At 28.3% G+C, this 24,180-nt stretch overlaps 5 protein-coding genes across 9 annotated transcripts; 4 read left to right on the top strand and 1 right to left on the bottom strand.

The window, feature by feature from the left end:
* The first annotated feature begins 669 nt into the window (after positions 1–669).
* On the top strand, positions 670–1,837 carry LOC106760026 (glucan endo-1,3-beta-glucosidase, basic isoform-like). Its single transcript, XM_014643464.1, has 2 exons — positions 670–757; positions 873–1,837. Exons 1-2 carry the CDS (start codon positions 670–672, stop codon positions 1,835–1,837), a joined length of 1,053 nt encoding a protein of 350 aa, XP_014498950.1.
* A 3,169-nt stretch (positions 1,838–5,006) lies between these two features.
* LOC106760024 (glucan endo-1,3-beta-glucosidase, basic isoform-like) lies at positions 5,007–6,217 on the top strand. Its single transcript, XM_014643463.2, has 2 exons — positions 5,007–5,155; positions 5,259–6,217. The coding sequence occupies exons 1-2, from the start codon at positions 5,068–5,070 to the stop codon at positions 6,215–6,217; spliced, it is 1,047 nt and encodes a 348-aa protein (XP_014498949.1). The 5' UTR covers positions 5,007–5,067.
* A 2,441-nt stretch (positions 6,218–8,658) lies between these two features.
* LOC106760185 lies at positions 8,659–9,733 on the bottom strand. Its single transcript, XM_014643647.2, has 2 exons — positions 8,800–9,733; positions 8,659–8,705 (listed from the first exon to the last, which is right to left on the bottom strand). The coding sequence occupies exons 1-2, from the start codon at positions 9,650–9,652 to the stop codon at positions 8,659–8,661; spliced, it is 900 nt and encodes a 299-aa protein (XP_014499133.2). The 5' UTR covers positions 9,653–9,733.
* A 7,345-nt stretch (positions 9,734–17,078) lies between these two features.
* Positions 17,079–17,776, top strand: LOC106760226. Its single transcript, XM_014643693.2, has one exon. The coding sequence runs from the start codon at positions 17,212–17,214 to the stop codon at positions 17,509–17,511; it is 300 nt and encodes a 99-aa protein (XP_014499179.1). The 5' UTR covers positions 17,079–17,211; the 3' UTR covers positions 17,512–17,776.
* A 2,222-nt stretch (positions 17,777–19,998) lies between these two features.
* Positions 19,999–24,180, top strand: LOC106760160 (CBL-interacting serine/threonine-protein kinase 9). 5 transcript variants are annotated; one of them, XM_014643610.2, is made up of 14 exons: positions 19,999–20,325; positions 21,106–21,177; positions 21,267–21,374; positions 21,487–21,561; positions 21,652–21,705; positions 21,785–21,910; positions 22,027–22,116; positions 22,229–22,351; positions 22,438–22,545; positions 22,831–22,947; positions 23,036–23,092; positions 23,400–23,474; positions 23,711–23,782; positions 23,903–24,180. In XM_014643610.2, exons 1-13 carry the CDS (start codon positions 20,107–20,109, stop codon positions 23,771–23,773), a joined length of 1,287 nt encoding a protein of 428 aa, XP_014499096.1. In that variant the 5' UTR covers positions 19,999–20,106; the 3' UTR covers positions 23,774–23,782; positions 23,903–24,180. The 5 variants fall into 5 exon arrangements, with proteins under 5 accessions (XP_014499096.1, XP_014499095.1, XP_022636098.1 ...); XM_014643609.2 differs by having other exon boundaries at positions 23,711–24,180; XM_022780377.1 differs by lacking the exons at positions 23,711–23,782; positions 23,903–24,180 and having other exon boundaries at positions 23,400–23,704.

Here is a 24,180-nt window from a genome sequence, read left to right as displayed (position 1 = left end):
ATATATATATATATATATATATATATATATATATATATATATATTATTTGCTGATAATAAAAAAATCTTATATGTATCTCATGGCGACTTAGTTTTTTTTTTATTCTAATTGTATTCTAAAGTTTACAAAGATAATTTCATATGTAAAGGACAAAAGTGTTCACTTGTCACTTAATTCGTTTTTAAAACTAATTATTATTTCCATACGATTTTAACTAGATTCAATTAGTTTTGCTACTCATATATGTTGGTCATATTCATATATACCATTTTATGTATAGTCTCTAACATTTAAAATGAGATTTTGTATATTGATTCATATGATGTGAGATCTGTATAATAGTAAATAAATTTGATTGATTTATGGAAGATATTACAGTGGAGATAGATTCTACAATTAACGTTTAATAGTGAATAAATATTGGCTTGATTACACCTTATCTGTATTCTTCTTAATAACACAATCTATTTTTTCTTTGTTTATGGCGATATTATAATATAATTAAGGATATTCAGTATTAATTATGTGATTCATGGACAACAAGATATATTATGTAGAATTTTATAATTCAAATTACTTTTTTTAAGACATTGATGGTGAGTATATATAAGAGGATTGCAGGAACCAATTGTGATCATCAATTTCTTCTGTGTTATATTTCATATAACATGTCTTCTCTCTTCACTACCAAGATGTTCTCATTGTCCACTCTCGTGCTTCTTCTCCAGCTATTCACGATTAACCTTCGCACTACAGGTTCTCATTTATTTCCTTTTAAGCAAAAATATACTATATATATGTTACAATTTTATCTCCAGATATGCAGCAGCTTAAATTTTATTGGTTACAATTTTCATGTTTTTGATAGCAGATGGTCAAAATGTTGGCGTATGTTATGGGACATTGGGCGACAATTTACCTCCGGCAAATGAAGTTGTGGGCCTTTACCAAGAAAACTGTATCCGAAAGATGAGAATCTTTGATCCTAATAGAGATACTCTATCTGCACTTAAAGATTCAGACATCGAGCTCATTCTTGGGGTGCCGAACGTCGACCTTCAAGCTCTTGCAACCAGTCCTGACAATGCTATTACTTGGGTGCAAAACAATGTCTTGGAATTCTTCCCAAGTGTCAAAATCAAGCATGTCGCAGTTGGCAACGAAGTGGATCCCGTCGGTGAGTTTGCCCAATACGTTCTACCTGCAATCCAAAACATATACAAAGAAATTACGGCTAAAGGCCTTCAAGATCAGATTAAAGTCACAACAGTCATTTCCACAAGCATTTTAGGAAGCTCTTACCCTCCATCACAAGGGTCCTTCAGAGCTGATGCGAGATCATACATTGACCCCATACTCGGCTACTTGGTATCTGCAAATGCACCTTTACTCGCCAATGTCTACCCTTATTTTAGTTACTCTAGTAACCCTAATGACATATCACTTCCCTATGCTCTTTTCACCTCACCAAATGTTGTCGTATCGGATGGTCAATACGGATACCAGAATCTGTTTGATGCCGTGTTGGATTCGGTGCATGCTGCAATTGATAGCACTGGAGTTGGTTTTGTGGATGTTGTTGTGTCCGAGACCGGGTGGCCGTCCGATGGAGCGCTTGGCGCCAGTATTGACAATGCAAAGACCTACTTAGTGGGTTTGTTTCGTCGTTCTAAAACAGGTAGCCCTAGAAGGCCTTCGAAACCCACAGAAATCTATCTATTTAGTATGTTTGATGAGAATCAAAAGACTCCCGAGCTAGAGAAACATTGGGGGATCTTCTTTCCTAACAAAGACAAGAAGTATCCAGTTAGTTGTGTCAAAGGCAAAGAAATATAATATAACAAGTATTTGTGCAATGTTTGTCGGCACGAGAAAATCAAACAGTTGTCTAGATCATTCTTTTTGTGTAAATGACTTTGACAATACATAATATAATGCATGCGTGATTGGATTTGGTTTGATTGAGGTGTTAGTAATAGATTTCTCTTAGTATTATTGAGTTGTTAGTGACAATAAATCTAATGTACAAATAATAAGGATTGATAACAAGAAAATTGTTACAATGATTTTGCATAGATCACTAATAGCAAGAATGGTTTAAAATGTTTGTTTCAGAATATGAGACATTTTGTGAAAGAAAAATATATTGATTCTCTAGTGAGTATTCATCAAATTTCATATCAAGTAATATGAAGAGAAAAACATAAAAATATGTATAGAAGTAGTGTTAGAGTTACCATCACAACTCAATTGATTTTTTAGGTATACAAGAGAGTTAGATAGAATATATATAATGTTTGCTATTTTATTCAGAAAATTTTCTAAGAAGGTTGGTAATCTTTGCTAGAAAAATTGTATAAGAAAATTTACAATTTTTTTATCAGAAACATTTACAGGAGAAGGGTTTGCCTTGTGTTAAATTTCTTATGGTCTTTTATTTATATTTCTCTTAATTTTTAGTATTCTTATGGCCATATTGGTTTTGTAATACTAATGTGGAATGTTGTATTAAAGTGTGCTGTGAGCTTTTCATTTATATCTTTGTTTTTATTTGTGAGTATACTTCCATTTAGATTGATGTTACAACACCAAGGTGGAATGAATTATTTTTGTAAATTGAAATGAATAAAAAAATTATTTTAAAAGATGAGCTTTTATTATCTTATTTAAAATATAAAATATAATATAAAAGAATAAAAAAAATAAAGAAAGTTGGCGGGGCGCGACCCCACGAAGGAGACAACTTCAAATTAAATAAAGAAGGGTAGAAATGAAATTCAGAACAATGAAGGGTGAAACAAGAAATTGATGGGGGTGCAAAAAGAAACAACCTTCTCTTCCTTGAGTCTTTTCCTTGATGGGGGTGCAAAAAGAAGGGGGCGACGACATTGACTGTAATAACAGTGATGATATGATATGGTGCAACAGTGAAGGCTCTTTGAGTCTTTTCCTTATTAACCTTAATATATTTTTTTTCTTTATTTTTATTGATTTTGTATAATGCTGAGACTTTCTGTTTTTATATTCGATACTCCCCAGTTTTTATAAATTATTTTTATGATATCGTGTGAATAATTAATGACGAATAAATTGTGTGACACATGTTATTTTATAGTTTTTTTTTTTGTTTTTTAAAAGAATTTATCAATCTCTTAATTTTTTTTTTTAGTTTAAAACAAATTTCATATGTCAAGTCCAAATTATTTTATGTAACAATGTCATGTGTCAAGACAATATCCAGTATTGACTTAGTATGTTAACATTAATATTACATGTCAGTTTATTATATTTGATTCAATCTCATTTATTTTTATTTTTGTTTAATTTAGTTTTAATTTTATTTTTTTATAAATTAAGATTAAATTTAATTTTTATTAAAATTCACATTTTAATAAATATTTTTACTATTTTTAAACCAACTCTAACTATGGCATTGAAATATAAGTGTTATATTTATATTTGATTTTTCTACATGTAAAAATAGGGTCCCAATTGGTTTAAAAATAAATTAGAAATCTTCTTCTAAATTTTAAAATAAGAAATAATTTTCATTCTAAGTTTAAAAATAAATTAGATTTTTCCTTCTAATTTTAAAACCAAATTAAAATTTTGCTTCTAATTTTAGAAATATGAAGAAATTTTCCTCTAACTTTAAAAATAATGAAAAAATTTTCTTCTAATTTTAAAAATAATAAAGAATTTTTCTTCTAATTATAAAAATAATTAAGAATTTTCTTCTTAATTTTAAAATAATGAATAATTTTTATAAAAACAATGAAAAAAAAATTCTTTTAATTTTAAAAACAATAAAGAATGTTCCTTCTAATTTTAAAAATAATAAAGAATTATTCTTCTAATTTAAAAAATATGAAAAAAATTTCTTCTAATTTTAAAAAAATTATAATTTGAAAAACAACGAATAACTTTCCTTTTAATTTTAATAATAATGAAAAAATTTCTTTCTAATTTTAAAAATAATCAATAATTATCCTTCTAATTCTAAAAGTGATTATTTTCTTTAATTTTAAAAATAACGAATTAAATTTCGATGAATATTTTTTTCTTCTAAAATGTGGATGGAATAAAAGAAAATTAAAAAAATTAGAATTGTATTGAATAAAATTAAAAAAAAAAGACTAAATTGAACAAAACTAACAAAAATTGAGATAAAATTGAATATAAAACAATGAGATATGACACTCAAGTCGATAAGTTAAATTGATATGACTAGACACATGACACTGACACTATCGCATAACATTGATATTTATACATGACACAATATTGACTTGACACATAATTAATTTTTTTTAAATTAATAAAAAAATAATAAAAAGTTTTAGATTTTTTTTTTTAAAAACTAAATAAATCTCAAACTGTCACTTAATATATTAAGTTTTTTTTTATTATTAAGGGAATGCAGAAAGTAATTGCACAGTTTGTCATCTTAATTATATTTTACTAATTTTTAGTCCCAAATATGGATTATGTGTTATAGGGAATTTTTGGAAGGGAAACATGTACCTTTTCAAAATATGTACACTCGATATTTATGAAGTTATTAATTATAATTTTGAAGTAAAATAGATGAGTGAGATGATCACTTATAGGGATGAAATAACATGCAAATTTGGTTAAAAAAGGAAAAATTAATTAATATAAATTTTAGTCAAACTTTCATAATGAATAATATATATAAATACTATATTTTTTTATTTTGACTAAAAACGTGATAATGTAATATATATAGACACACACTGCAAATTTAGTTTAAAAAAGGAAAAATAGTTAAATAAAAATTTGAGTCAAACTTTCGTAAAGGATAAGATAAATACTATATTTTGTTATTTTTACTGAAAATGTGATCATGTAATATAGATAATGTGCTAGCTAGCAGACAATATTATTAAATAAAGTATGTGGATATACATAGAAAGCACGATATTTATTCATATAGATTTTTATAATTGAAATTACTTGTAAGACATTGAGGGTGAGCTATATAAGAGGATTGTAGGAATCAAGTGTGATCATCAATTTCTTCTGTGTCTTATTTTGTATAACACATGTCTTCTTTCTTCTCCACCAAGATGTTCTCATTGCCCACTGTCGTGCTTCTTCTCCAGCTATTCACAATTAACCTTCGCACTATAGGTTCTCATTTATTTCCACCATTACAGTATTATTTTCTGAAGCATATCACTTTTTCAAATTTTCTAATAATAATAATGCTCACCAATTTTCATGTTTTGGCTAGCAGATGCTCAAGTTGGCATGTGTTATGGTACATTCGGCGACAATTTACCTCCGGCAAATGAAGTTGTCAGTCTTTACCAAGAAAACTGTATCCAAAAAATGAGAGTCTTTGATCCTAAACCAGATATTCTACATGCATTGAAAGATTCAAACATCGAGCTCATTCTTGGAGTGCCAAACATCGACCTTCAACAGCTCGCCACCTTCCCTAACGAGGCTATTACTTGGGTGCAAAACAATGTCTTAGATTTCTTACCCAATGTCAGAATCAAGTACGTGGCAGTCGGCAACGAAGTGAATCCCGCCGTCGGAGATACCTATAAGGTTGCCAAATACGTTCTACCTGCAATCCAAAACATATACAAAGCTATTAGGGCTAAAGGCCTTCAGGATCAAATTAAGGTCACAACCGCCATTGACATGACCATGTTAGGAAACACTTACCCTCCATCACAAGCCTCCTTCAGAGCTGATGTCAAGTCATACATCGAACCCATAATCGGCTACCTGGTATATGCAAATGCACCTTTGCTAGCCAATGTCTACCCTTATTATGGTTACTCTACTAGCCCTCATGACGTATCACTTTCCTATGCTCTTTTCACCTCACCAGATGTTGTGGTAACAGATGGTGAATACAAATACCAGAATCTGTTTGATGCTGTGTTGGATTCGGTGCATGCTGCAATTGATAACACTAAAATTGGTTATGTTGAGGTTGTTGTGTCGGAGAGTGGGTGGCCGTCGGATGGAGGATTTGGCGCCAGTAATGACAATGCAAAGACATACTTAGAGGGTTTGTTTCGTCGGGCTAAAACAGGTAGCCCTAGAAGGCCTTCGAAACCCACAGAGATCTATGTATTTAGTATGTTTGATGAGAATCAAAAGAATCCCGACATAGAGAAACATTGGGGAGTCTTCCATCCCAACAAAGAAAAGAAGTTTCCAATTGGTTGTTAAAATCCCACAGAATGGTTTTATGTTATAATTCATGCTAAATAAATAAATAATTTATAATTTTATTTATTTATTTGTTTTATAATATATGATGCATTTATATATATGATTATTGTTGTGTGTATTTTTTAATGAAAAGTTTTTAGCTTTGTTGTTGGGTTATGTTAGTGTGGTGTATAGAGACAAATGTTTAAATCTTGCTAAGCCAAACTCACTTAAAATTTTGAGTTGTCTAATAAATTCATTCTATTTTATAGTCTCATGTTCAACATTGTATCGTCTTATTAATATAATTAGCTTCTATAATTTGATTGCTGAGACCATTTGGATATATATATATATATATATATATATATATATATATATATATATATATGCTTGATTTGTTTCATTCAAATCTAAAATTAAGTAAATCATAAAGAACATGAACAATTAAAAAGTTTCTTTGATGAGGTTTGATGTTTGGTAGAAGTGTCTTATACATCATTTTATAATTTTAAACAGTATCATGGACTCATCTTATATCGTTTGATTAATATACTTATCGTCTAATCAACTTATTGATAAATCTTTTAATCAGTTTATTCTTTTAAGTTACTTGATAAGTTCATTCTATTATTTCGTTTGATTAGTATAAGAGGAACTTTACCATTGTTTAGTGTGATAATTTAATCAACTTCGTTGAGATAAAATATTTTCTTTAAAAGTTTTTTAATAAGCAAATTATCATTTAATTAAACAATTTTCAGGATATATTATCGTCAAGAAAATTATCAAAATTCATTAGATCAAACCACTTAAAGCTTATCATCAGTTCATAATTTTATATCAATGCTTTTGTCTTTTGAAGCTTATTTATTAAATACTAATAATTGAATTTTTTCAAGCTTATTTCAGGTTTTTATTAAATACTAATTTATTTTTTTACTAAATATTGAACTCAATTTTCCAGTGAAAAAAAAAAATCATTCACATATTCAATGTATTTCCTTTATTGTCTTTTTTTTTTTGCAAAAAAAGAAACGTGTTCTTTTGTATTTTTATTTTTTTCAATAAATATAATATTTCTTTTACATTTTTTAAAGGTATTGACTCATTTTTTCATATTAATTAAAATATTGAGTTGATTAAAAGTAAAATATTCACTCATTCTTAAGTGTTATTTTTTTAAAATTATAATATATTTATTATTTAATTTTACTTTTATGAAGGACACCACTTGGAATAACATTACTATGAACCAGATTAACTCTCCATAGCTTCACAATCATATGTTTTCTCAAATTTTTATTAAAAGGGAAAATAAAATCATTGTTAAAAAATAAAACGAAACCAAAATCTATATTTGAGTAACTCAAACCTCGAAAAAAAAAAATTATTCACTAGATATATATACTTTTCAGCTACAGGAATATATGATACTGGTGAGCTGAAGTGGAAAATCAATTTTGATAATCTACATACTGTGATTGCAATTTCTTTATATAAGAAGCTTTGCACTGACTCAAAGTAGAAAACTGGCAAAGGTGGTCCATATGATATTAGCTATAAAATTTGTAGGAAAATGGAATTTGCAAGCATAACGAATCGTATACCATATTTTGTATGTCCATTAGATTGTGTGAAAGAGAAAAAGACACCTCATTAGCCTGCCACTCAAACACTAGGAATTTTATCCTATCCGAATCTCATATTTAATAATATTAAGTGAGTATTTATTGAAAAATATAAATTATATTTTATAAGATTAATATAAATTGTAAATTTATATTTTTATTGAAATAATATTTATTTTAAAAATATAATAACATATTAGTTAATAAAATTACAACAATACATCAGTATAAATAATAATCATATTATTAAAATTTGATATGCGTAATTATTAAAATAATACCAATGCATAAGTTGGATGATAGAAATTTATATATGGATATTGATTTTTAGATAACATTTTTTTGACAAGAACATTGATTACGTGTCAATATGTGATTGGTCAAAAATTACTCCACAATCAATCATAATAGTAATAGTCATAAACATTATTGTAGAGTAATTTTTTACCAATCACAGATTCACATGTAATCAATATTCAAATGTTGTAAAAAAAATGTTATCTAAATATCATTATCCTTTATATATTAAGAACTATTAAGAATGAAAAAGTTTTTTTAACAACACTTTTTTAACAACTTTTTGACAAGTTTGTAATTAGTTTGTTTTAAATATTTTTTAAACTTAAATTCAAATAGACCAATAAAATAATGATATGTGTTCTATTGTCATAAAAATTGTAAAAAAGTGTTATCAAAATATCGTGATCCATTAAGAATAGTGGTATGAAGAATTACCCTTATATAAAAAGTAAAGGTAACTAGCTTTTTGTGTATTTCATGAGCAAGAAATGTTGCACTTTATGAAGATATAGAACATGCAGTTTATAATTAGCCTCTGTTCCAAGATTTGTATGAAATCCAATAATCTTGTACATCTGTTATTTGAATGAAGTGATGTTTAAATACATAAAGTAAAAACACAAGTTCAAAAATTACAATCTATGAAGATTATAGAATTATTTAGAGAACCTGATGTGTATCCAGTTGAATTGATAAGGCCTTTGTTGTACTGTTCCTTGATACTGCTGGAGAAAGCATGATTAGAAATTTGACCTACTATATCATGCCCCTTCTGTGAACTTGGTTCAGCTTTCAAAGATGACTTGGATTCTCCACTCTTTCCACCATCACTGCTACTAAGTTTTGCAGCGTTACAATGAGAACAAGCACTACGCGACCAAATCCCGGTTCTACGCGTTTTGACAATGACCTTACGTAACTCCTCACTGGGATGCTTGAAAGGACCTTCCACTTCAACACAGAAACAACTTTTCCTGCGAAGAATTTTGGCCTCAACAGAAAGACCGACATCTTTCGTAATATAATAGTGTGCCATGTTCACCATATAAGCATGCTCACTGTTAACCTTTTTCTTCATCTCCAAAACAAAAAGACCCTCTCTGAAGGAACAACCGTATGCGACCAAGGTTGTCTCTATTGTGTGATCTTGTTTCGCCCTCGTGAAGGACACCGGAGCATTACAAGAATCGATTCCGCTTATCCCTCCTCGGAGACCATCACGACTAACCCTCGTGATTTTCACCGCGAATTCGGTTTTGTTGTCGCCAAAGTCACCTAGTCCGAAATGTATGCTCTCCACACCGTTGCTGTCACGGCTTGCCTTCAGATTAAAACCACACGTGTTCTTTTTCTGACATGTTTTGTATTTCACACCCCAAACATCTGTGTTGTCGTTTTCTTTGTTATGGCCCATGGAAACTTCAAATGATTTCCCCCAACGTGCTATGCTACCGGTGGCACCGGCATCATAAGACGTGCATTCGCTTCCAAGGTTAGTGTGACTACTGTGAGCTGTTCCCATTGTATATGTGAGTACGAGAATGTAACTAAATTTCGACAAACAAGGTTATAGCAGAGCCATAACCAGTGGGAATGAGTTTCAGTATTTATTATAGCTACACAATTATATGAGGCATATATATATATATATATATATATATATATATATATATATATATATATATAATATCATATGTGTGTAATGATAAATAATATAATAACATATTTTATTCTATATAATACTTTAAAATTTGAACCAAAAAGAAAGATGAAATGCAACAATAACTTGAGTTTAATTACACTCAAGTTGTGAGCAGTAGGGGCACTATATTTATATTATTATAAAGGAAAAGAAGGATGGTCTTATTATAGGAAATAACAATGGAGAATAGGATGCGAATGAAGGTATTGTCCTCAGCTCAAATCCAATTGCCAAATAAGAAAATTAGCACAAACCTTTAATAATATATAACTTTTATTATTATTGCACAATATTTGGTCAGAGAATATATCCTCTTTACTTAGATTTGTATTTGGATCCACTGAAATTTCATCTTTTTCTTACAGAAAGAAACAAAAATTAGACGTTATGATAAGGGTTTCAGGTTCCCTTATGATTCTTCATTCACTGGCTTCAACGGTTTGGTCCAAATCAAAAGTGGTTTATTCTTGAGAAAAAATTCTGCTCCAATTCTACAATGATTACAGTTAATCACTTATCTATAGAATTCCATTATGATTTTATTTTAAAAAATATATTAAAAAATACATTTTAATAAACATAAGTACATTTTAAAGTTATGTTGTGTTTGTTTCGAGTGATGTAATGTTTATGGAAAGGGAGAAGGGAGTGGGTTTTGCGAGCACATATCTATGAGAGATAATAGATGGAAGGTGTTTGTTAATTTCTATTTTTTTTTTTACACAATCATGTAAATTAAATCATTTTTATATTTATTATATTTTTTTTATCTTTTGTACTTTTGTTAATTCAAAGATTTTGCTTTTGTGTTTTTTGTTGAAATTAAAAAAATCAAAAGCATTTTCATAATTTAAATAAAATTGAGTTAATTTTATTTAATTAATTTATTAAAAAAAGTCAAATATTTAAATTAAAAGTAAATTAAAGCATTTTAAAAATTTAATATAAAAATATTTTTTATTAAAACACTTTTCTCTTCTTCTTTTTTTTCTTCTTTCCATCCTTCTTGTTACGTAACATCAACTATCTTTCTCAATCAGTCAATGACATTGCATTTTTCTTTTGTAATTTTACTATGTTTCAAATTTATCGACCTTTTAATTCTCATTTTAATTTCTTCAATCAAAGTTGATAGAAGACTAATAATCTACAAATTCTCAAGTATCCTTATCTCGCTTCTTCTATTTTACTTTACGTCTTTCATTTTTCTTAATCAAAACTGATAAATTGACACAATTCATTTTCAAAAAATAAAAAAAAAAATGAAAAATTTTCACTATCTAAAGAAGACCATCAATAGACTTTGTTGGTCTATAATAATAAACTCACACAAGTGAAAAAAAAGGTGTTAGAAAAAAATAGAAAATAAGATTAAAATTTAATATTGTTGTTCTCAAATAAATAAATAAAAATAGTAAAACGAAGAACTATTAAATCCAAAAGCCAATATCACAAGTAATCATAAAGTTTCTTCCATTTTCATTTTAATTAAAATATGTACTTGCATTTTGTGGTATGCGGAGATTATCTATGGTTGCTAAATTGATTTGGCTACAATATATTTATTTTATTCAATTTTTTTATTCAGCCGATAGAATTTTAACGTAAGTTTTGGTGGTTTTATTATTATTATTATTATTATTATTATTATTATTATTATTATTATTATTATTATTATGATTATTATTATTATTATGTTTTGCTGCAAGTAATCTTTAACAGGCCCTTAAATGAAGATTATAATCACTTATGCATATTAAAATGTGATTTGAGATGAAAATCTCAATTTTCTATATCTGAATACCCTCTAAAATATATTGTTGAGCTTATTAGAATGATATTAATGCACAATAAATATTAGATTATCATACCTAATATAAAACTTTTCTTACCTAATAAAATACTTAAGTATATGATCTATGTACTGTATACAAAGCTTAATTATATAAAATCAAACATTTTAAATACTTATATTTAAACTACCAGCAGTTACTTCGTTTTAATTTGTATGAATTTTTTCTACTATTTTGCTTTCTTTCCTGTTTTTTCTTCACTTTTATATTTTGATGTATTCTTTTAACTATTTTTTAAATTGGCATCTTTTTTATGAATACTATATTATCACTTAAAAATATTATGAAGGACAAAATAAGAAAATAATATTTGTGTACATTAAATATAATGTATTGTTATACTTATATATTTATAAATGAGTTGGAACCATGTTTCAATATTATATTATATATTTTTTTTGTCGAATTTGGATTATATATATAAAGCATTTGGAGTGTTCTAATCAGTATTTAAGGAATAATATTCTCTAAAATAACGTGTTGCTGTCGTGATAATTTTAAACTATTAAAATGGTTTAATTATTAATAGAGTTAATTTTAGAGTGATGAAATGATAATTTTAAATTGCTTTAAAATTACTAGCATAAAGAAGGGTATTGTCGTGCTGCATATACGTACTTTTTAATATTTAATTATTGTAATTTTTCAAATTCCGTTGATTTTATTTATAAACGATGAAATAAGATGCTAAAAATATTTATAAATAATGAATAATTAATGAAATCATTAGAAAAAATAAAAAATATTGGAACCACAAAATTATAAGCACATAAAGTAAAAAAATATAGGTTGAAAGTTCTCCCTTAATTAATTAGATTATAAAGATGAAAAATGTGAGTTAAGAAAGTATTATTAAATAAAATATAAATAATTTTTAGTAAAATTTTAATTTAAATTTGGAAGTATAACAAACAAGTAAGCATTATTGAATAAAAATAAATAAATAAATTTCAGTAAAAAATTTAATCCAAATTTAAAAGTATAACAGATTGTAATTGTTCGCTCTTTTTTCTGTTTTTTTCATAATTGTTTTTCGTCTTTTGGTATGGATCTTAGAATAATTCCTTCATAGTGAATTTTTAACCTGTCATTCATGTTCTTACAATCTTCTTATTATTTATATCATTTGTCATATATTCCAATATCATTTAATAAGATGATGTATGATTTTTAAATTCTTATTAAATTACATTAATTTAAATTTCATTATTACAATTTTAAATTTCTATTAATTTTTTTCATATTTTGGATTTACATGAACAATACTAAAAAAATAAATTTAAAAAAGGAAAAAAAATAAGAAGCAAATGATAACTTAAAAAAAAGAAAAACAAATATAATAGGAGTAGTAAAAATCAGTATTGAAAGCAAAACAAAACATGAATAAATAAAAATCCGGTGAATGAATGAATAAAAAAGAAAATAAAATTGAAATTGGTGACATTTTATAATTATAATTATATTCCAATATCATTTAATAAAAACGTTTTTCTTTTCTTTTTTTATTCTATCTTGATATCTCTATTAAAAAAAGGAAAAGAAAAGAAAAAACAAAAATGGAGAAATAAAGTGCAACATAAAGGTGTTTATTATTGAGCAAGAGCATTACAAGTTTAGTGGAAAAGCATTACATTTATTGGTAAAATTAGAGCATAAAACTAATAGTAGTAGTTACTCGTAGAGGAGTTAAAGCCACCCTCTATAAAGCCTCCGTTACCATTACCATTGAAAGTGCCACTGTTATTAATAACACGTTCACCGTAGTGTTTTGAGTTGTTATACCTGTTCCGATCGCCTGAATATGCGCCGCTGTTGATCTTTGCATTCGAGAAGTTTTGGTTCCCATTGCCATGGTTGTTGAATGAGTTTGAAGTACCGTTGTTCGACCATTTCGCTGCCATTTCAGCCGCCATACGCTCGTAGTAGTTTGACATTTTGCTTCTCGATTCCTCTCTCTACCTTCTTCTTCTTCTTCTCCTATTTATAGATGCAAGAAAACCGAATCCAATGCTTTTGCTACACCACCAAATTCTTCATTAATAATATTCTAACGTTCAAATAGCAACTTGGTCGGAAAAGAGTTTCGGCGCATATATCCATTTCGGATGGACACACTCCTATGTTTTAAAGTTATTCCTTCGTGACAAATGCATGCAAAGCCTTTCTTACTGCTTCAGGAGGCTCCAAGTAAACGGTTCAATTTTAAGAGAAAATTTCCTAAGAGTTCAAAGATATCTTTCATTTAAAAGTTTTTTAATAATTGTTCCTCAAAAACCGTTTAGAAGGTGTATAGTATGATATCGGGGTCGAGCAGTTAGTATTCAGAGCCAATCAGTCCATCCAAAGCGCTCGTCAAACTAAACAAAACGATATTGGACCGCAATTGGACCAGCGTTTAAGTGATTGGGCTAATATTCCAGCAGAGAATAAAATAAATTAAGAATATCTGATTAAAGATATTTATAAAATTGTTTATGAGCAACCAACCGAATATCCAGGTAAAATGTTTAAGGTAAGTTCGTTTATGTTTTATTGGGCTTATGATAACCTATAAATACAGGGTCAAGGCTAAAAGGCAAGTACGTTTCACTTACATTCTATTCACGTTCCATTTATGCCTCACTGATACCTATAAACATTCAATTAAGAACCGAGATTCTACTATCATACGCCTAATTTGAGCATCGAGGTGCCATTACAGTTACCTATACCGAAATCGAAGGTATTTGAAAAAAAAGGTTAAAGTATTTTTAACAAATTTTTTTCACAATTTTTTTATACACATAATAGTGTCACATAATCTATTCTTAAAAAGTTGTAAAAAAAATTATTAAAATATCATAATTTTTGAAAAAAAATATTCTGACGTTAAAAATTAATTCGTTTTATAATTCAAATATTAAAGACACATGCAATCATCTTTTTCTTTATCTTAAATTTATATATTTATAGATTTTAAAATAATTTTTTTATTAAAATCCAACTAATTATGATTTAATTATTAATATTCATATTTTTAAGTTGTTCATAGTTGAAGTCTATTGAGTCATTATGTCCAACAAAGTACAACATTAATTCAAAGTTTGAACTTTTTTAATCCTTTTTTTTTCATTTAATGAGTTATTGAACTATATTATACATTTTAGCATGTATAAATGAATAAATGTACAATAAAAAAATCATAATTAATACATTAGAATCACTAAAATTTGTTGTATTTTTTTATTTTCACATAAATTCTTTTAAAAATCTACCATGGAGAAAATAAAATTGTAATTCATTTTTTAAAAAAAAAATTATACAAAACTTACCTCTATATGCATGAAATGTATCCTTATATTATGTTACATACATATATATATAAACAAAAGTTGGACTTCGTGTTTGTACTATACCTTATTGTTACGAAGATCTAAGCCAACAATGTATAGATGCAAGAAAGCGAATCCAATGCTTTTGGTAGACCGCACAAATCTATATCACTAATTTTCCCACATAAATTGGCAACATATTCATATCGTTGGATATACATCCATTTCTTATGGAACATTAGAGTCTAAAAGTTATTCGTTCTTATCAAATATATGAAGTATATAATTCAAAGTTTTATTCGTTTCTCATTTAATCTTTAAGTACTTTATATTTATGGAGCACATAATCTAAAAGTTATTCCATGGTATTAAATATATGGAAGATAAGAAGTACATAAATTAAAATTTTATTATTTTCTAAAACTTATTTTTAATCTAACAATTAACTACCAAAATATTCCAACGTATATTTCTATAATAATAAAAAACATATAAACCGAAAGTCGTGGAGAACATATTCATTATCTAGTGCTGCTACGACGAATAATCCACACACGGTGTGCTTTGTGCTAATACGTGTTCTCTTTCATTCCACTTTTAATATATTTATTCCTATTTTTCTTTCTTTCTTTTTTATCACCTTATTTATTACATATGCAACTTTTGTCTCTTTTGTTTTTATTTTCTTTTTAGATCTCTTTTACTATTTGTTCTTTTATTCACATCTCTGTTAGCTTTTTCATCATCTTTTTTATTCCTTTTATTTTTTTCCTTTATTTTGTTTCTGTCTCTCTTTCTTAAAATCCACCAAAAAAAAAAAAAAAAAAGTGGGGATGGAGTTGAATGTTTGACTAATAAGTTTCTTATATAACTAGCGTTTATCTATTGAATTTACTTTCGTTGGTATAACCTTTAGCAAAAAAATTAATCTACACTTTTATATTGTGATAGTAATAATTTGATTAGATTTAAATTTATTTTCAGTCTCTTAATATGTGATTTTAATTTTTATAAAAAAGTTAATTGTACATTTAGTTATTTGATTAATATATAAATTTGAGTGTAACTCAAAAGAATATGCGTACGGAAACCATTAAGAATAAGATTATTATTGAGATATTTCAAGGGAAATACCGAATAAATTTTCAATATTAGTGCCAGTGGTTACATTAATGCTTCTCTGAATAATTAATCTTTCATACTATTAATTTAAATTCGTATTTTGGAGCTTCTGTTGTATCCATGGAAGTGCCTATTTTAAAAAGTAATTCTGAATTCAAAACTATATTTCAAAATATATAATTTGGAATGTATTTAAAAAAATATATATATTCTGAATTGTATATTTTGGAAAATAATTATAAACTAAAAATACTCTTCAAAATGTACCTTAAAAAGGTACATTCAAAAACGGTATATATCGAAAATATTTTTAAATTTGGAATTGCATTTAGGAATATAAAATTGAAAATATTCTTTTAAAATGCATTCCGAAATATTGTATTCCAAAATACAGTTCTAAATTTAAAAATATCTTCCTACTGAAAAATATATTTCAAAAACTTCCATATCCAGATAAAAGTGAAGTTAGGCATGACGAGATTGGGTGACAAGAAGAGAGAAAAAAAAATGAAGGAGATATTTAGGTTTATTCAATTTTTTAACAGGAATAAAATGAGATTTATGGATTTTATGGTAGTGCAGAAATAAAACAATGTGTTACAAGAAGAAATTATAGAAATTTCATTTAGGCTATTGCTTCCTATACACCATAATCACTTATTGCAGATCCATAATACCAGGAAAAGACCTAAATGCATTTCAGCACTCCACGATACTATTATTGTCGTTATTATTATCGTTGTCGCTTCTGTCACCTTTCAAATTCTATATTTTTGCATATATATATATATATATATATATATATATATATATATATATATATATATATATGCTGTCTGCATCATGATAGGCTGAGACAAACGTCTTTAACACAAATTACTTATAGATATATTCTCCTTAACAATTATACATGGAGAACAATCACTCTACTTGATGCAATTCCCTCAAAATTCCCTCAAAACCACTTGATAATCGGAGTGGATATTTTCTGAATTCGATTCTCTAATTTGGTTGCATCTGTATGTATATATATATGGCCTAGTCAGTAAGGCAATTGAATAAGAATAAGTTGAGAGAGAGGGAGAAGATCAAAATGGGAGACTTGATGCAGAGAATCATGGAAATGATTCAGGCTGAGGAAGCAGCCAAAGCCTCCAACAATGGTTCTTCCAACTCATTCAACAATCACTCCTCCGGTCGCCAGGATTTCGGCGGTGCAACCATCAACAGTGGCCAATATGCTGGAAACCGTGACAGGTTTAACAACTCAATCCACTACGATGAACAGCTTCTGAATAACAGTGGTACTTTCAATGGTAACGGCAACGGTGGAAGTATCCAGGGTGGCTTTGACGCCCGAACGAAGAACTACTACCGTCGCCCTTATTATTAGTTTATTTATTTCATACATATACCCATAAATAATTTAGAGCTGCAGCTCTAATGGTATATGTAATAAGTGTAATGCTTTTCCACTGTTATCTAAACCCTAATCTTATGTTCTAATTTTTTTTTTTTATTATTGAAAGCTTCTCTCTAAGTAGATGAGAGATTCATTAAAAATACAGAAAGAATAAAAAATAATGCCGTCAACCACAGAGGGAGCAGACTATACCCTATGTGAAACCTATATGTATAAAACAATTTCATGTTTTATTAAATAACTAAGTTCTCATATACTTTCAATAAAAGATTTCTCTAATTCTTGAAGGTCTTAATTATTATGGTTGGATAAAAAAATAAGTTCAGTATTTATCCTTCAACTTGTTTATGGTCACCCTGTACTTCATGCATGCAAGTGTGACAACAATTTGATTTTATCTTGGATTAATTCTCCAATTTCTTGGTTAAGAGATAAATTCATATATGAAACTAAACTTGTTCTTCATCTGTAAAATGATATTGTCTAACTATGATAATTAAGGTTTTTGATGATAATTAAAATTACAACAAATTTCATTCAGATTACTAATCATGTGTTGAATCTTAAAAAAAGAACAAGAAAGAAAAAAATATGAAGTAGAAGCAAAATGTTCCATAAAACCCAAGAAAAAAGAACATAAAAACTTCATTATTTTGTAATAGAAAAATATTTTTGAATATAAAAAAAAATACATAATAGAAAATCATAAAAAAATTGAAAGAAAATATCAAAATATCTCTAATATTATTTTTAATTTAACTATGTCATTATTCAATTATTTTAATTTTTATATAATAATTTTTTATTGTTATTATATTGATATTATTATGCTATTAAATTATTATATTGTTAAGATTCTTCAAATTTGTTTAATTCTTTAATTTTCATAATTTATTCTTATCTTAAATGTGAAGTCTTCTAAAATATTAGAAATATCTTAAAATTGTTAAAAAATATTAAAAAGATGCATAAAAGAATTTGATTTTTTAGAGTATACTTTCAGAAAGAAAAAAAAAATTATATATATATATATATATATATATATATATATATATATATATAATTTATTTTTATATAAATGAATCAAAGAGGTACATACCTTGCAGTAACAAAGGTGAAAAGTAATGGTTTCTGAAAAACCTTCCAACAACAAGAACACTATCTACGGCAATGTTAAATTGTTAAATATTTGATGGGATTTCTCTACATGGATAACTACAAAAAGTTCTCAGAAAGGACAGATATTTGCAACTTGTCAGGACTATTCACTACAGTTTTTTTTTTTTTTTTTTATCAGAGATTTTTTTCTGAAAGCTTAGATTCAAATGACAAACATATATATTATAATTATATATATTTATTACATTTTTTATTATCATATTTGTTAGTGTTTTTTTACATACATAAATTACTTTTCAGTTATTAAATTGTAGTAGGGTGACTTGTAACATTGTCTTTTAACTTCTATACTTAAATCGTATACTTCCCTAGTAATCTACAACTATATTTATAATTATATATATTGAAAATACACCTTTTTAATATTTTTATTATTATTATTTTTTAAATTAAGTAAATGTTTATACACATAATACATGTGTTTACTTAGTCTTGTTTAAAATCCACATTTCCTAATAGTTTTAATTTTATAATTAATTCATAATAAATCTAGCACCAAGATTCCTTCCAAAAGTTAATTAAAGAACAATCTTCCAAAACTCAAGCAATGTTATGAGTTGATAACTCAACCAATTCAATCTTATATCAATTTATTTAATCCGTTAACAAAAACATAATTTCATTATCAATATATAAGTTAATTTTCCATACTTATTGTACTAACTTCAATCATTCTTCCTTTCTATATACCACCAAACATCATCAAAGATTTTTTAACCTTTTAGTAAACTTTTTAGTAAATCATTAAAATTTACTTATCATATCATTACTCAGACATTGTGTCAATCATGAGACATTTATGAACTTCATTCTTTTCTTCCTTGAATTCTGCAAATCATAATCTTCCTATATTGACGTGAGACTGCCCATAATCTAAATATTTTAGTATAAAATGTGTTATCTTTTTAAACTTAAAACATACAATAAATTAATTTAGTCATTTTATAATTAGTTACTTTATGGTGTGTGCCGACATCATAATTTTCACCAAACGTCGTGTCGACATTTTTAATTTTTCTTCTCGTAATTATGCCAAATAACTTAAAAGCTACGTGAAATTATTTTTTATTTCTAATTTAATTTAATTTGTTAAACGAAACCCGCCAACAGAGTTTGAAACGTGGAATTAGGGCATTAAGGGAAAACCAGATCGAATGAATGAGTGACAGAGGCTGTCGTGTGGGACCTGTTGCACTTTTCGCTTTTTCCCATACATATCTCCTTTCCTTGCTCCCCATTGGTACTCTCAGCTTCTCACCATTCAGAGGAAACAAACCACAATCATTTCGAGTTTCAAGCAAGTGATTAAACATGTAGGAGGTTCGTGTACACAGATATATACCAGATGAGGAAACGGATAAGAAACGAACATAGGAAGAAGGAAAAATGAGTTTGAAGGTTGGGAAATACGAGCTGGGAAAAACCATTGGAGAAGGAAGCTTTGCGAAGGTGAAGTTCGCCAGAGATGTCAACAACGGCAACAACGTTGCCATCAAAATCCTCGACCGCAAACATGTCCTCCGCCACAACATGATGGAACAGCTGCAGCGAGAAATATCCACCATGAGACTCATCAATCACCCAAATGTTACTAAAATATTTGAGGTTCCTACCATAACACTTCTTCATATATATTATCTCTTTCAACATCTATTTTCATTCAAAATTAATCTTATATTTTTTAATATTTTTTTTTTCGTAAAAGAACGTGTTTCTGATGTTTCTGATAAATAATATAATATAAGAAACTCTAGTAAGGTACTTAAAAAATACTGGGATATGGTCACTCTAAATATAGCATGTGCATGAATACAAAAAGAACAAAAAGTATCCCACTATGAAACATATATACTCTACACGTGATACTGCCGATATAGCACAAAGCTTCAAACTTTTTCTGTAATTTCAAAGTTGGATGGAATCATCATTACAACCATGCTGACACAAGTTCATGACCGATTTAGACATGCCTGTGAAATAATTGATGATTTGAAAAACGGATTCTATATTGTTAAGCTCACTAACTTCCAGAACTGATCTGGTTTAGTGGAAAAACTGTTCAACGTTAACTCATAAAAACATTGCATGGTCCTGAGGGAGATTTAGTCTCTTTTGAACCACTGGACCACTTTCTTTATTTCTTTAATCAAAGTTTTTGACTCTTCTGCAAACTCTTTTTATGAAAGTGGCTTTCTGATTAGAGTTTTATCATGCTTAAAACTTTGATCTCATGTCAAAAGATATAGATAGGCATATATTGTAATTACCTAGATTACGTATCAGATGCAAATGGTGGATATAATGTAACTAATGTTATCTCATTCTTTGAATCCACTGCATGCATTCACTTTATTCAGTCAATATATGTCCTTTATTAAAGGATAGGTGATGGCGAGCAAAACAAAGATTTACATTGTTCTGGAGTTAGTTGATGGAGGAGAGCTATTTGACAAGATAGTAAGTCTTATTTACTCTACTTTTTATTTCTCTTTTTCATTTTGTTTTGTTAATATTCTTGCATCTGAGTACATACATTTGATTTCTAGGCTGCAAAGGGGAAACTTGAAGAAGATGAAGCTAGAAATTATTTCCAACAACTTATTAATGCTGTTGACTACTGCCATAGTAGAGGCGTGTATCACAGAGATTTGAAGGTCTTTCAACTTCCCTAATCTTCTCTCTCCAGCACCATTACTTTTAAATATAGACTGATAAAATTGATAATGATTTAATTTTTTTTATGGCCATCTTCATTGTATTTTGCAGCCTGAGAATCTTCTTCTGGACTCGAATAGCGTTCTTAAAGTTTCAGATTTTGGATTGAGTACGTACACGCAGAAAGTAAGATAATTTCTTCCTTATTGGATCGATGCACGATTCATTTGAATGTGACCTTAGGCCTAACTTTCTTCAAATTCTTACGTAATGCAGGAGGATGAACTGCTCCGCACAGCATGTGGAACCCCAAATTATGTTGCTCCTGAGGTATACACATTGTAAACTACATTGGTGTTTAGTCCTTGAATCTTTCATTAAATTGTATGTTATGTGCCATTTGCATCAGGTGATTCATAATAAAGGCTATGTTGGTTCTACATCTGACATATGGTCTTGCGGAGTCATTCTCTTTGTACTTATGGCTGGGTTCATGCCTTTTGATGCTCCAACTCATATGGCTCTGTTCAAGAAAGTAAGTCATTTTAGATTATTATTATTATTATTATACTATTAATATTTTATTACCTATGGCATGAGAATTTATCATTGTTTATACAAGTCTAAATCTATAATACTACTACATTTCAGATTATCAAGGCAGAATTCACTTGTCCATCATGGTTTCCACCACAGGCAAAGACACTGCTGAAACGCATTCTAGACCCAAATCCTCAAACGGTTAGCTTTGAATGTTTGCTTCATTTCATACTGGATCATTACTATTGATTTTGTTTGTGGCTGATTGCTTCTGTAATTTACCCTTCAAGTTCTTGTCTTTGCGTTTTTGCAGAGGATAAAAATTCCCGAGCTCTTAAAAGACGAGTGGTTCAAGAAAGGATACAAGCCAACATCTTTTACTGAGGAAGAGGACCTAAGCATGGATGATGTAGCCTTCGCTTTCAACGAGTCTGATGTACTGATTTTTGGTCAACGTTTGTACTCAACTTCTTTCATCCACGGTGGGAATTCTGTTGTTTATTCATTCACTTTGGTTTGTAGAAAAATCTAGTGACAGAAAGAAAAGTGAAACCCGTCTACATGAATGCTTTTGAGCTCATTTCTAGGTCCCAAAGTTTCAATCTTGACAGTTTGTTCGAGATGCAAACGGTAGGTGAATGATTTGTTCTTTGATCATGTTGACGTTTTCATGCATATCTCATAGTTTTTTCTTAATGTTGTTTTAAAACCGTAAGCTGTCAATTTCCATGAAATATAACTAACAACCTGTGATCATTTGTGGACTATGGTCTTTGAATCAATTTGTGTTCTATTTCTTAATCAGATCAAAATTCAATGTAGTAGCTTGCTCATTATATCAAATGATTATATTTATATTTATTCCTTCTGCTTGATGCTTGTTGTTTATCTGTTTTATGTATCTCGACACTGTAGGATGAAGTAAAGCAAGAAACCTGTTTTACTTCACAGTGCCCTGCAATTGAAATTATGCACAAAATTGAAGAAGCAGCTAAGCCGCTGGGATTTAATGTACAAATCCAAAATTATAAGGTAAAGGTGATTGTTTCTCTTCAATTTTGCTATGCATTGGACATTGGTCTGTAGAGTATTGTTTCTTACGCATATCTAAATAATGCAGATGAAGCTGCAAGGTGACCAGAACGGAAGGAAGGGTCACCTTTCAATGGCTACTGAGGTACTGAAACATTTGTTTATGATAAAAAGCCTTTTTTTTTTCTCTTTCTTATTTGTGGTCACATGACAAATTATCTGTCCCTTTTTCTTGTCCCTGATGAAATGAGGCCAAGTCAGTACAAAAATCTGTCTCTCTCTTTTAAATGCCAATAACTTCTTTCGTGTTGATGAGTTATATTCTCATTCAATTAGTATGATACACTCCTAACTATAGTATGTAATATGATCTGGAACATAAATTTTAGTCTTTTGATCACAATCACTGTGTCAGAAGAACATATGAAGCAATAAATTTTCGTTGGCGGCAGGTTTTTGAAGTGGCTCCCTCAGTGCACATGGTGGAGCTGCGAAAGACAGGGGGTGATACACTTGAGTTTCATAAGGCATGTGAAAGTTCCTACTCTTTGCTTCAGATCCAGAATTCAAGCCAAATTCAACTTATTATTTTGGGTTTCTTACCAAAGCTGAAGCCTTTTTCCTGTCCCTTTTCTCAGCTTGAGCCTATACTTTTAGTTCTATTAACAAATGAAAGATACTAAAGACTACATCTTTTTTTCTGTATGTTTTCATTTTTTCTTCTAATATATTATGATGGCATCCCTCTCTGGTTTACATGCAGTTCTACAAAATCTTCTCATCAGGGTTACAAGACATTCTGTGGCATACAGAAGAAAAAAAATGAAGCGTTAAGGTATCTTGAAAGAGAACGTTTTGATCATGTAACATTTTATCCACAGCAAGCTCTTGAATAGGGTCACTGTTTCAATGATTTGTTTGATTAATCGATAATTCGGTTGTCTTCTGTTTCTAGTGTCATTATCATATGGAACACCCTCGCAAAATCTTTGGAATTGTCGTCTGGTTGGATGTTGGATATGAGAGAAAAATAGTGTGTATATGGTTAAATGATGTTGTTTCTTCAGTGGAGTAGAATGTAAATAGGGAAAAATTAGTACAAGTAGGCCTTGGAGTGTGTGTAGCTTGAACTATTGTTAATAAACTACTTCACATAATTCTAACCAATAAAGTTTGCAATATCTTCTTGACATTTTTTAGTAATGATTTTTAACATTAATGGTTTCGGTTGAA

This window comes from Vigna radiata, chromosome 5 (genome assembly GCF_000741045.1).
Source record: "Vigna radiata var. radiata cultivar VC1973A chromosome 5, Vradiata_ver6, whole genome shotgun sequence".
Lineage (NCBI taxonomy): Eukaryota > Viridiplantae > Streptophyta > Magnoliopsida > Fabales > Fabaceae > Vigna > Vigna radiata.
The sequence above is the reverse complement of the archived record's forward strand: the minus strand, read 5'-3'. Positions and strand labels throughout refer to the sequence as shown.